General features: G+C 34.8%; 1 protein-coding gene across 1 annotated transcript; it reads left to right on the top strand.

Moving 5' to 3' along the window:
• Positions 1–2,200: 2,200 nt before the first annotated feature.
• Positions 2,201–3,671, top strand: LOC104905311 (ethylene-responsive transcription factor ERF035). Its single transcript, XM_010693802.3, has one exon. It carries the CDS (start codon positions 2,304–2,306, stop codon positions 3,228–3,230), a length of 927 nt encoding a protein of 308 aa, XP_010692104.1. The 5' UTR covers positions 2,201–2,303; the 3' UTR covers positions 3,231–3,671.
• The last annotated feature ends 10,884 nt before the right edge of the window (positions 3,672–14,555 follow it).

The following is a 14,555-nucleotide window of genomic DNA, read 5'->3' as shown; positions in this document are numbered from 1 at the left end:
ATTATAGGGGACTAAATCTAGGTACAAAATAAGTCCTTCTCTCACCCACGTAATCTTGTTCCTACTGAAGATCGGCTCCTAATTTTGTGATAAGAAGGAGCAAGCTAGGTACCATTGAATCAAAGCTCACTTGCTAGTACATCTTATTATATCTAAAGTCTTGTTCTTTTGGGCACGATTTCAATTCAGTTCAACTCTTTTCAGTTCTATTCATTTCAGCTATTTTCCTTTTACATTCTCACTTCAGTCCATTACAGTTCAGCCATAAGAGTAACAACTCTAATTGATTTTAACCCATTAATTGGTCAAGTGTTGCAAAAGTTATTGAAGATTGAAATATGTATACAAGCACTCTAATGTCGTGTATGGCTTGTAAACCAAATTGGTGAACTTTTGCAATTGTACGGACTAGACAACATCTGCTTAGACAATTGAGCAAGATAAGAAAGTACAAATAAGCTATATTGTAGAGGTGAGTAAATCAACTTTCTTTCTCTCATAGATGGAACGCATAGTTTAAAGTAATAGAAGAAATCAATACAAAGATCATAATAGATTTTACGATGTCTACCCTTTTAACGGCATCCTAATTAAAGGAAGCAACATATTAGGTAAGTTTATTTATTAGTATGAAGTTCCTCGTGGATATTTTAATTAGTTAGGTGCAGAAATCAATCACATGACATCATCATACTACTATACTAGCTTCTTAGGAAATTGATTACCTTATTATACATATATATACATCGTAACAAAATTACAAAATTGGTCTATTATTTCAATCTTTGTGGCTCTATATTTAATCAACAACGCATCTAATGCAGTGGGTCTCCCCTAAGTTATGGCAAATAACATGGTGTTAACTAGAAGATCTTATATGGTCCCCCTTTTCTTGGCAAATAGTCTCTCTTTCACTTTCTATATTTATCAATTAGCAAAATTTTGTAGCAGATGGTGTTACAATTACTTCGTCTATTAATATTTGTACCCATTTGGTTTAACATGATACTAAAGAGAATGCGTCGTGTGAGCTAAATTTGTATATGATGGCATCACGAATCACGTGATATTTAGGCCCGTTCTTTTACATTAAAAGAAACTGGACTGTGAAATTGCGAGAAATTAAACTGAACTACGAAAAAGCTGGACATGAGAGATTTATTGAACTGAACTGCAAGAAACTGAACTGAATTGAAAATAAGTTCAAAAGAACATGGTCTTACCGTTGTTTGGAAATTAGTAATAAAGAAAGTCTTATGTTTTTCTTCATATCAACACTACAATATTGCATAATGGATGATAGGAGTAATAAAATTTCATGAACAAAGAGAGATACGGTAGATATGGATATTAATATGGAATTTTTCCAGAATATTCTCTATAAGGCTATGTTCTTCTGAGCCTATTTCATTCCAGTTTAATTCAATCGAACTCAAAAGAACCAGGCCTAAATCAATATCATTTATGAAATTGAAGTCTATTACTGCCTACCGTTATCTATCTAGGGAGTTTTAGTTCATGTAATTCATGTACAATAAAAAATTTAGAAATTGCATAGTATAGGGGTTTGATCCCGATACCTCAAGTACATATACTAAAGTCTTAACCACTAGATTAAGTTGTATTTAGTGCTATTATCATAAGGTATTCTATTAATAAATGTAATTTTTTCTTATCCGAGGTATAACCCGAACCTAATAACTAGTTGTATCGTATGAGTGGTGGAAGTTTTGAATTAGCATAAATCAGCCGAAACTCAAGAAACGTGAACAAAAAGGTGTTCCAAATGACAGAAACAAAAAGTGAGGTCCCCCAAAAATCAAGATTTTATCCACACATGTAAACTGTTGAATGGAAATTGGAAGATTTACATGAAAAACCATATTCATATTTTTTACTAGAACTAGAATACATGAACGGCTGATTTAAGAAAAAATCCAAATGAAAATAAATGGAGTTACAAAAACATTGTTTTCAGTATGAAAAGCTAATTCACAATATAATATACGTATATGGACCGTCATACATCAATCAAGCTTTTATACATCAATCAAAATTGCCACATGGGGTATCACAACTCGCTAGAATTGAACTGTAAACACCTCTAAATTTGCCAAAAACTGGGTCCCACACTCTTTTTTTCCCACTTCCTTAAATTCTTTTCTTAATTACATTATTTACATAAAGATAAAAATACAAATTATATAAACCCCCCTTCTTTCTCTCTTTATTTCCTAACAATTATACACTCTTAGTCTTAGTCTCACACACACTAAAGTTCCTAGCAAAGTTCCCTCTTCATCATGGAACCACTTCACATACCAAATGAAACTCATCTAGATCACATTTTCTTCCAATCTTACTCCACATCTTCATCTATTAATTCTACCACGACCACGAATTCGACCTCTGCTTCTACATCTTCATCCTATGTATCATCGAACCCTTTTTCAGGGTTCGATAAAAAGTTAAATGTTAAAAATGGTCCCAAAAGAGCTAGATTGGACCCAAAAGAGGAAAACGAGGCACCTAAAAAAAAGAGATCGAATGATGATGCTGATGATAATAATAATACTAATAGTAATAATAATAACAATGATGATGGTAGAGATGGTCATTTAATGTATCGGGGAGTACGAAAGAGAAGTTGGGGAAAATGGGTGTCTGAAATTAGAGAGCCAAAGAAAAAATCAAGAATATGGCTTGGAACTTATCCAACGGCTGAAATGGCGGCTCGAGCTCATGATGTGGCGGCTTTAGCCATCAAAGGTGAAAATGCATTCCTCAACTTTCCAGAACTTGCTCATTTACTACCTCAACCTCTTTCTACTTCTCCTAAAGATATCCAAGCCGCGGCTGCCAAGGCGGCTGAAGCCGAGCCGAGCCGATGTCAGACAAGCAGCTCAAGCTCCTGTAATTCCACCAATACTAGCTCTTCTTCAGAAGTTAACAGTGTTGAATGGTCTGATTCTGTGGGGTCTACAAGAGGACATCATCATGAGCATGATCATGGTGATGAGCATCATGGTCATAATGATGATGATGATGAGTCTTTGTTTGACTTGCCTGACCTTGTGGTTGATGTCAAAACTCAGAGGGTTGGAGGGTATTATAGTCATTCTACATGGCAGATAACTCAAGGGGAAGCCATGATATTTGGACTTGATGATGATGATCAGCATCAACATAGTTGTTTATGGATGGGATTAGAAGTAAATAGAGAGTTTTGAGTCTAAATAATTATAATGTAGTTACTTCATAGATAGTAGTTCATAATCATTTAGTTTCATACCCATACATACATGATATACATATCATCATCACATTCATTGTAAAACATGGTCAAATAAATCTGAGTCATCATATATAGTTCATGGCGGTCCATACAGTCAACATACATGCATATGCAAGCTAGGAAATAGGTTTGGTTTTATGTACAATTTTTATTCTTTTTTGGGGGGTTAGATTTTTTTGTTTGGTCATAAATTTTGATTTTTATTCTTTTTTCTTTGTTGGTGCAAAGTTTTGAAAGTTTGTTGGTCATTTATTTTTGTGCATAACACGATGTGAGATGGAGATCAAAATTTCGGTCTTCCTTTCCCACCTTTCATCTATGTAATAATGTAAATTATACTATACATACATTATATACGACAAAGTCCATTTTCACATTTTTGTTATACAATGGAGTAATATCTAATATCATAGCTTGTTATCATCTAACTTTTTCCCGTATATATACCCACATATAACTTTTTCAAATTAAGATCAGACGTGCAAATTAGATTATGTAAACGAGAGTGTAAAAAATTATAGTATGGCTCTGATACCATGATAAATTTGATATGACTGAAAATGGGTTTGAGCAACCCAAAACGAAGGAGGAGAGTTCGGTCCACGTACAAGCCCAAAGAGGTTCCATACTAAAACCAATTGACAATAGTAGGAGTAGCTCATCTAGCTTATATTGTGGTACTTTCTCTCCTCTTTCTCCAATGTGGAACAACTCACATGTGCACAACATACATGAGGTTCAACAAAAATGGTGGTTATACTGGTATGTGAATTGTGAAAGTTGAAACCAAAAACATATGTTATAAATAGGCATTTAATTCATATCATATATACGTGCACTTAAGAGATAAGAATACACGTCATTGTATATGAAGCATATATGGCCTTCCTTGCTAAATATATGGGTGCCCCATATGATGTTTGGATTTCATTTATTGTTTCCTTGAAGTATATAGCATATAGTATGCAAGTAGTTGTGTCACTATTATTTGTTATTACTTAGATGTGAAAATCCTCGTAAAAGAATATATTAAGCGAATTAATTAAGTCTCGAGGTTTTCATGGTGGTTAAGAATTAATAATTTAAGCTGATAAAATGAACTTGAAAATTTAGGATGAGTTATTGATTAAGGATAGAGAGACGCAATTAAACAAAGCACACTCACAAATTTATTACTTATGGTTAAGACTAGTAATTGTAGAAAGAGTGTGTTTTATTCAAGTAAACTGAACTTATTAGACCTTATTAGTTTCTAGTAGACCTTATTTATAAGTTCTTTGAACTTGTTAAACATTATTTGTAAGAGTATCAGACCTTTTTTTGCTGATAGAACTTACTAGAACTTATTTAACCTTCTTAATTAGTCCTTATTATACTTCATATGAACTTATCAAAACCTATCTGAACTGATAAGGAATGAAAGGACAATGCTACATCTACCCGGTGGCCGGTGGGTAGTTAACACACTAGAAATAGAACATTAAAAAACTATTAAAACTGATAAGTTGGATCCCACTATTTATTTATTTCTATTAGTAGTGGGTTGTTGACCCACTGGTTAGATAAAGTTTTTTCTGGAATGAAAATAGAGTGAACTAAGGCTCCGTTTGGTAGGGCGTAAAACATTTTCAGTGTAATTTAATTTTCATGGAAAACAATTTACAATGGAAAACACAATTCCAAAATTAGTTTTCCGTTGTTTGGTTCGATGTAAAAAAAATGATGAAATGAAAGAAAAATGAAAGGGAAAGTAAGGAGGTAGTGAGAGGAGTGTACAAGAGAGATAAGGAAAATAGTTTTTCCTTCATTTTGAAAGAAAAATGGTTTTCCATCATTGGGAGAGTAATTTTACCTCAAGGGAAAATGGTTTTACACTCTTTTGCCAACCAAACAATGTAAAACTGAAAACAGAGGAAAATCGTATTTCGAGAAAACGTTTTACACCCTACCAAACGGAGCCTAAGTAAGTCCTAATAACAATTATTCTACAAGTTATATTACCTGTAATTAGATACACGTTATATCATCATAGGCCATATATTAGCTGTCAAAATATTTTTTATTTGCTAAATTAAATGCCAGAATATATAACAAAACCCAATAATGATCACAATAAGAAAAAACCAACAAGAAGTTTGTGCATTGTGTAACCCTATTACTGAACAATTGGAAATAACAAAAATAAATTGGTTATGATTTCAATGGAGTCATTATCCACCCAACAAAAGGTTTAAATGTTGCTTTCACCTTTTTTGTTGTTTAATACGTCGCAAAATGTCATCTACATGTGACATTGTTAAATGTTAATGATAAATCTGCCCAGATCATCATCTTTAGAAAAGGAGAGGATGGAGCAAAAACAAAAGAAATTAACAATTTAGGGTTTGTCGCCTTTAACAGTATGATTAATAATATGAGTAATTATTGGAAACTACAGATTACAGTATATATAAGCTTGTCATATTTGCCTGCGTGGTTCAATCATTTATTTATCTTGCAGATTCCCAACAAAGTGATAGTCTCATCCTTTGAGAGTTAGATTCAGTTCTTATAGGACAAAGCATCTTTATGAACCGAACCACGAAGGCAGTACAAAAAAGAGGATGGAGATTCAAATTTATAATCTATCGATCACATCACTTCAATCTTAACCAATAGGTCAAAACATTTTTGGTATCTCGAGGGTAGATTGATGCATATACTAATATACCAATTGGATGGTTTGCCTATGAAAGGCAAATAATTTTTAAAAAAGCAATAAATTGTTACCACTTATAATTTTGATCTATTCTCTTCATCTTAGTAAAACAAGTTTTAGAAAAAATAAATATAGATTAGTTCTAATATGGATAAACTAGCTTTTATATGCGCACCAAGTCAAATGATGAGTGGCAAGTGTTTGACAGTTTGTTAGATGAATTTTTCCCTTTTTTTTAACTAATAGAGTGGTAGGTTTATGGTATTTTGGTAAAAAAAAAAAAAGGATGGGCATACACAAACTTCTCAATAAATCCCATATATATAATAGGGATTATTGTTAAAGTCCTTCAAAAAGATTATTGTTAAAAAGGTTGGAAAAATTGTTGCTCATCTAGTTGCACGTTTGAACCCTCTAATCAGAGTTGAACAATTGTCACTGAATTCTTTTCTTCAAAGGATCATGTCTCTTGTGAAAATTTATTTGAGTTAATGAAGTTTTTATTTCCCTTTTCTTTACAAAAGAAGTTTAGGAATCGAAAGTTCAATCAAATATAATAGGTTTAATCACGTCTAATAAATTTTTCTCAAAAAAGTAACAATAAGTAACTTTAATATTAAATATTAGAAATATCGTTATCAGCATCTTTATTATTATAAAGTTCTACACCCTTCTATTCCCAAATCTTATTTCAAGTAAACTTTATAGAAGTCTTCAAAAAGTCACCAAGTGGGGGACATACAAAAATGGTATCTATCCGTCCAATTAAGTATGAATAAGGCTATTTTCAGCAAAATATAACCATCTAATTAAAAGGTTTGAAAATTAAATCATCTCACGATGTTATAATAAAAGTTAAAAGTCCCTAATTTATTTCACTTTGTAACTTTTTTTTATGCAAAGCCTGGTACAAATTATAAGGTACTCGTTAGAATATATTATACATAGCTCTACGTAGTCCCAACTTCTAGTCTCTTATTTTAATGTTTACAGGATTTTGCATAAATCAAAATTATTATTTTCATAATGGAGTTTGAGGAATGCAATTGACATCAACATATCCTTGGTTCCCCGTTTTCCCCTTCCTCTCTTCCTCATTCCACTCCGGTGTATCCTTCCTCCATCCTCGATGCTTAGGAGCCGCCTCCCACCTCCTTCTTCAAACACAACTTCGACGGCTTGGTTTTGTGGTACTTGAGCAGCAACAACAGGTGTTATCATTAGAGATGCCGAGGGGCACTCCCGCAAAGTTGTTGCTTTCAACCTTGGTTTTTGTTTCGTTTTCATTGTCGAGATAACCATACTCCAACAAAAGTTTCACCTAGCTATCCAGAACAATATTTGTCAACTCCAAATTGAATGTGATTATCTTATGGTCATCAGTAAAAGGTACGTATTTGATCTCCTCCGTGGCAGATTGCTCATATCATCCAGGATATCCAAGCTCTTCTTCGTTCTTTCTCTTCGTGGGATATTTGTCATGTCTACTAGAAAGCAATCAAATCAGCAAATTGGATCACCTAACGTTGGTCATTTAGTTGATTCTCAGTTCAATATAGATGATTTTACTCATTTTGCTCTTTACTCTATTCTTGTAAATGATAAAGTTGGAGTTACACTCGTACGGAAAGTTTCCTAATTTTTCTTTTCTCCTTACTTAAATAAAAAAATAAAAAAAAATATAATCAAGTGGGCCATGTTAGGAAAAAAATGGATAAAATTTTATGGAATTGTACTCCAAGGTGCATGGTGTACCCTTTGAAAGCCGGAAAATTTTACACGTTTATGTATGTCTTTTAAGTTCATTGAATCAGATTTGTTATGTCATTACAAAACTAATATACTCCACTTGAAGCTATTTTGGACGAATTTACTTGTTTGTAAGTTGTGTAGACAGTTGTGTACTGTTCTGAAACATATGACATCCTACATAATCATATCAAACACTACTACACATGTTACATGCACGGTCTTGGATCAGCTCCAATCTCTTATCTCTATATATCATCTTTCAAGACACGAATAATTAAGCCATTGAAAAGCAAATGAAAGAATAAAGAAAAAGGGGGAGAAACACACTACTTGTGCTGAGTTGTGCTATTAATATTGAAGTTTCTACCACATTTCCAAACAGTACTTTAGGTGTTAATGAAATGTCTTCTTCATTTACAAACTTATAGGTAGAAATAGGCTCCAATAAAAGGCATTAAACATGCAAGACAAGTATACGCATCCCTGATCTATCAATCTCGTGATGTTTAATTAAGTTGATACATCTAGGCAGTGACGGATCTAGAAAACTACTCCCTTTGATAGTGCCTACTTCATTTTTTGTGGGTCAAACTTTAAAATTTTTGACTGAATATTCTCATTTGTATATATAAAAAAATATATTCATGTGAGATCTTGTTAGATTCGCCTTAATGTGTAGTTTCATAATGTCAACTTTTTATATTTTTATTAATACGGAATTGAAGATATTAAAGGTCAAAATTATGTCTTTGAGACCGTGTAAAAAAGAAACAATCACTATATTATGGGACGGAGGAAGTATTTAGTAGAGTCAAAAAACAAAAAATAGCAAGTTTTTACAGGATTCAAGTTATCAATCTTTATAAAAGAAAATTCAAAAAACTAATTTTTACTAGTATAATTCACAAATTTTCCAAATTTAAGTGGAGTTAATGAACCCCATAATAATGAAGGTGGCTCCCCTGCATCTAGATAGAATGTTCTGGTTTGGAAATATAATGGACACATAGACTTTAAGTCATAAGACTAATATTACAATTTTATCCGACATAATAAGGTGTCATAAGAGCAAATAATTTTTGGATTAGTTAGTTATATTAGCGCACAGTAAGGGCCCGTTCGGTATTATTGTGATTTTTTGTTTTTTGGTTTTTTGATTTTCAAAGTCATATGATATATGTCCTATAATGAATAAAAAATTAGTCAAATTTATTAGGAATATGATGATTTTGAAAACTGACAACTAAAAAGTGAAAACCACTCTTTCTGGTTTCCTGTTTTTGGTTTTTAGTTTTCAAAAAAACTAAAAACTGAAAACAAAAAACAATAACGAACGAGCCATAAGTTTCTAGCTAGAGATTAGGTTTCGCTCGAGTAGTTGTTAGGCAAGATTAGTTGATAAAATAAAATAACAAACAAAAAGAAAAATAGTAAAGCTTTTTTGCTATAAAACACTACTTCAAAAGCTAATTCGATAGCTTATGCGAAACATAACCCCTAAAGCTAAATTGTAGTGCAAACTTCTAAGTTGGTGAATATGAATCTAATATATTATCAATGGTTATTTCACTAAATACCCCTGATAAAACAATTTATTCACCAAATATCCTCACCTTTTTCAAAATTCAGCAGATACCCCTAACCTTTAAAAAAATTCACCAGATGCCCTTAATGACTAACGGCGGTTAACTCCGTTAGTCATTAACAACCCTAAAAAACCTAATTAACCCTAGAAAAACTTTCGTTACCCCTAATAACTCAAAAAACCCTAACTAACCCTAAAAACCCTAACTAGGCCTAACCAAACCCCAGCCCCCCACTACCCAACTCCAACTCCACCACCCCCCCACCCCCTCCCCTGCAGCAGCCACGCATCCCCTCTCCCGTTGCCGCCCCACGCAACCCCTCCCTCCAACCACCCAAACCCCCCACCATTCCCAACCACCCTTAGCCCGCAACCCCGCCACCCAGCTCGCACCTCCCCACCACCCACAACCCGCACCTCCCCTCCACCCATATCCCGAATCCCCCTACCCCTACCCCTTTGAAGTCGTCGCTAGCTCCCCCACCTCTTCGAATTCGTCGCTCCCCCTCCCCTGCCAAAAAATCATGAATCTCGAGCCGCCCCACCCCTTCGAAGTCACAGTTTTCGACAATGGCAGATTATCTGTCATTGGTGGATCTTTGATTTGAATGAAATGGGGGAAGAGGGAGCTACGGTATGCCGACGAGAGTGAGAGAGGGAGAGGGGGACAAGTTTGCCGGCAAGAGTGAGGGAGGGGGAGGCGGGAGGCTGCGGCGTGGGGGAGGGGGTGCTAGTGAGGGAGGCGCAAGTTAAGGACAGGGAGGGGAGGCACGAGGAAGGCGAGGGAAGGGGGGTTGTCGGGAAAGGGGTCTGCGTGGGGGTTGCCGGGGAGGGGGAGGGGAGGGGGTGGGGGTTGGCTGGTGGGGGTGGGTACGTCTAGGGTTTGGGGGGTAGGGTTGGTGGGTTGGGCTTGGGTTAAGGAGAGTTTAGAATTTAGTTAGGTTTAATTAGGATTTCTTAGGGTTAATTAGTTAACAGAGCATTAACATCCGTTAGTCAAAAGGGTATTTTTGGTATATTTTTAAAAAATTTTGGGTATTTGGTGAATTTTTTTTGAAGGTTAGGGGTATCCGGTGAATTTTGAAAAAAATGGGGGTATTTGGTTAATAAATTTTTTTGTCAGGGGTATTTGGTGAAATAACCGTATTATCAATATATACTGGACAAGTCTCTAAAGCCTTCAATCTACAAGTTAATTAATTAACAATAAGATAGGAAAATTGAATTTTAATCCGACCTATTTATTAAAGTTACCCATTTAACTCGGTCAATTATCATATATAAATTGAAAATGAGTTAAAATTTTCGATTTTTTCACCAAATGCCCTCGAATTTTCAGTTTATTTACGAGGTACCATCGCTCTTTTGAAAATACACGGGGTATTCCTTAGTTTCACGGTAATACATCCACGTGCCCATAGTGACCAACGACGGTTAACACTGTTAGTTTTAACCCTTATTAGACCCTAATTAACCCTAATTAATCTAACTTAATCCTAACATCTAACTAAACCCTAACATCTAACCTTACCCCAACCCTAAACTCTAATTTCAAACCCTAACCTCACTACCACCCAACCACCACCCCCTCCCCCACCCCACCCCTGCAGCCGCCGCCCCCTCCCCCACCCCACCCCACCCCACCCCACCCCACCCCTACAGCCGCCACCCTCACCCTCCCCTACCCCACCTTTGCAGCCGCCACCGCCACCCCTCGTAACCCCACAACAACCCCCTCACCCACCATCCCGCAGGCTCCCACCCCCCCCATCGCAGCTTTCGCACCCCTTCTTCCCACCCTCGTCGATTTTTGCACCCCTTCCTCCCACCCCCGTCAATTTTCGCACCCCTTCCTCCCACCCCCGTCGATTTTCTTACCCCTTCCTCCACCCCCGTTGATTTTCGCACCCCTCCCCCACCCTCGCTGATTCCCGTAACCCCCCTCCCCCACCACTCTTTAATTTTCTGCAAAAAAGGCTGTTGGGGATAGATCGGCGAGTCACGCAGGTAGATTGGGAGAGAGTCACGCTTGGGTGGGGGAGGGTTGCTGCTCTGCATGGGGTAGGGGTGCGTGGGGGAGGGCGGCAGCGAGGAGTAGGGAGGGGGAGCTCCTGGGGTCGGAGTGGGGTGGGAGGGAGCTGCAGGGGTGGTGGGAGGGTGGGGGATGGGGTAGTGGCTGTGGGAGGGTGGGTTAGGGTTAGGGGATTATGGGGTTAGGGTTAGGGGATTATGGGGTTAGGGTTAAAAGTAAGGTTAGGATTAGGGTTAGAATTAGGGTTAATTAGGGCTTAAAATAAAATTAAGATTAATGACTAACGGTGGTTAGCGCCGTTAGTCATTAAGGACATTTGGATAACCTATTGTGAACCTAAGGAGTACCCCGTGTATTTTTAAAAGTGCGAGGGTACCTTGTGAATAAACTGAAAACTCGGTTGGGGTATTTGGTGAGAAAACCGTAAAACTTTATATACCAAATGAACAAATACATTGCAAAAGTTATGCATGCTTAAAGTTTATTGAAATAATTACGACCTATCATACACTAGATTGTTTTTAAAATTCTTTTGATTAAATTTTACATTATCAATACAATCTTTTGAAACTTTTCTCTATAAATAAGTAAAACAAGTCAAAATAAATTATTTTCGAATCATCTCATCCCTAACCTAATCCTTTTGATTGGACAAATTGATCAAAGTTATTAGTTGGATACGTCGAAAATTCCAATCTTAATTCACTTATTTGGGATTATAGTCAAGTTACGTGGTTCCGTAGTCGGGTCTAACTTTTACTTGAAGTATAAACTATAAGGAACTTCAACGATTCGTATACATCTTTTTTTTTTTTACGAAAATGATTCGTATAAATATATGGACATCCCTACTCCTAAGCACAAGTAAATAATGAGATTCGAACTTATGACCTCAAAATTACAAGGTGAGTTTCCCATCACTTCCATCAAACAAGATTGGTTGCTCCTGTTTACAGTACGAGGGAGCTAGTGTCTTAAGTTTAGTAGTATGTTACGTACTATTATTTTTTTATTGACCGATCTCTTGAACCATATAATATCATTATGCGTGTGCGTATATCTAATTATTTGCATCGCCGTATAAATTTTTATATTATTTATATTGCAGTTAGGATCTACAAATCGGTGGTGAACTAATTAATTAGTGATCCTTGAATCATGCAATGATCCTTGACTGTAAAACCAATTAGAAGTATCATATAATTTTCATCAATAAAATCTACATATATTATTTCATCAATAATTTCATCATTAAGTTCGTTAAGTCAGATTTGAGTCAAGTAGCTTTGATTAAGTTATTTTTAGTTTGTACCTTGCAGGTTGGATCATATAGGCTTTGGTAACAAAATGGAAATTATTATCCAGATCTTCTATTAAGCACAATTTCTCTGCCTGCAAGTATGCATGTACAAAGTATTCTGATCTAATTAAAATTTTAAAAAATCAAAGGAATTAAATTTTGTATTTTTTAAAGCCTGATCATAACAATTATTTTTATGTAATTAATGTCAAACAAAATTAATCATTCTAGTCAATGTACAAAAAAGAAAATCCTATTAAGTCTATCCAAGAATCATTTTTCAATATCATTTGAGTCAATTTTTAATTAGATATGCTTCTAATTTCAATTATTCTACCAAATATAGCGTGCGCACGCACATATATCATTTTCTCTTATATATATTGAAAAGAATTTAGAAAATTTTCTTTAACTTTTAAATAATGTTAAGGTATAAATAAAAAGAACAAAAAGAAACAAAAAAAACTATAACTTAAGCCAATTATCAATATTTTTTTTTATTTTTTGAGGGGTGAATAAGACTGTTCTTCTTAGAATGGAACATTACATTTTACATGATAGGATCATAGTTTACAACTTTACGTTGTCACAAGTTGTAAAGCAAAATATTCTAAAGTGGGAGAAATAACCTCAGGTTTAGAGAAGCAAATTCCACCACATGTTGTCTTTATACATGTAATATTTCTCACACCACAAGTTGCACATACATTATGTGATATAAGAATAGGACGTCTTGTTGTACAAGTTATTATCAAGTTATGACCCGTTATAAGAAAATTGGGTGACAATATGGGAATTGATTTGAGATTATTACGAAGTTGGATCATTTTCATAAGACCGCACAAAGGTAGAATTATTTCTATCAATTATTCCTAAATAGTATAGAATTTACCAAAAAATTACTATAATATAATAAGGGGATCAATTTTATTCGCACAATGTAAGAAAAAGAAAGCAACACATAACTTGACTTGTAACAATGCAAGAAGACGACTTTTAGATTTCAAGATATTGCAAAAAATAAGTATACAATGATTAATGATATGGTGTAACATGACTTGATAGAGTGTGGTACAGCTAGTTGTACCTCATTTACAAATCCAATTCCCAACCACAATGTGATTTAGGAGTCTTAAACCTTCTGGTTTGCTACATACCGTCCTGATATTTCCTAATAACACCAAAACATTTTGTATAATGCGTTAATAGGAAATTTCACAGAGACATTTAACAAAACCCTAAACCTTCCCTTAACCTCTCTCCTTTTTTACATCATCCATTCTCTTCGACCTAAAATTTTACTAGGTATTCTTATAAGAAAACTCAATAAAAACCAACTCATAAAAAATCTAAAGAACATGAATCATGATGATAAATGAGAAGATTCAACAAATCTTAAGACAATATTATCAAAGTAACTTTTAAGATATCAAATCTATATCACATTTCTAAAGAGATCCCTTAAGACCCATCAAAATCCAACTCAAAAGAAAAAAAAAACATTCTTCATTAGATTGATTACATCTTTTTTATACCCTACACACTATTAATAAAGTGGAAACCCTAAAAGTCAAATTTGAAGCAAATAAAATTGAACAAAAGAGCAAAGCAAAGCAAACATGTGCTCACAAAGTATGCATCATCCAATAGAACCTTTGACAGAAGGGTAACCCAGAAAGGAAAGGGACAAAAAAGATGAGGAGAGAGAAAGTGATTTAAGAAGAAATTGTTCAACTTTGTTGCACTCAGAAGATGCTCTTGCCTGCCAAATACATCAACAATGTCTAGTGGTTTAGCACTTTGGAAGGACTATAATCTGTTAATTATAAATGGGAAAAACAGGGAATCCAATGATGATAAATGTCACAAAAACAAGAATATGTTAAGCCAAAG

This window comes from Beta vulgaris, chromosome 1 (assembly GCF_026745355.1).
Source record: "Beta vulgaris subsp. vulgaris cultivar EL10 chromosome 1, EL10.2, whole genome shotgun sequence".
NCBI lineage: Eukaryota > Viridiplantae > Streptophyta > Magnoliopsida > Caryophyllales > Amaranthaceae > Beta > Beta vulgaris.
The sequence above is the reverse complement of the archived record's forward strand: the minus strand, read 5'-3'. Positions and strand labels throughout refer to the sequence as shown.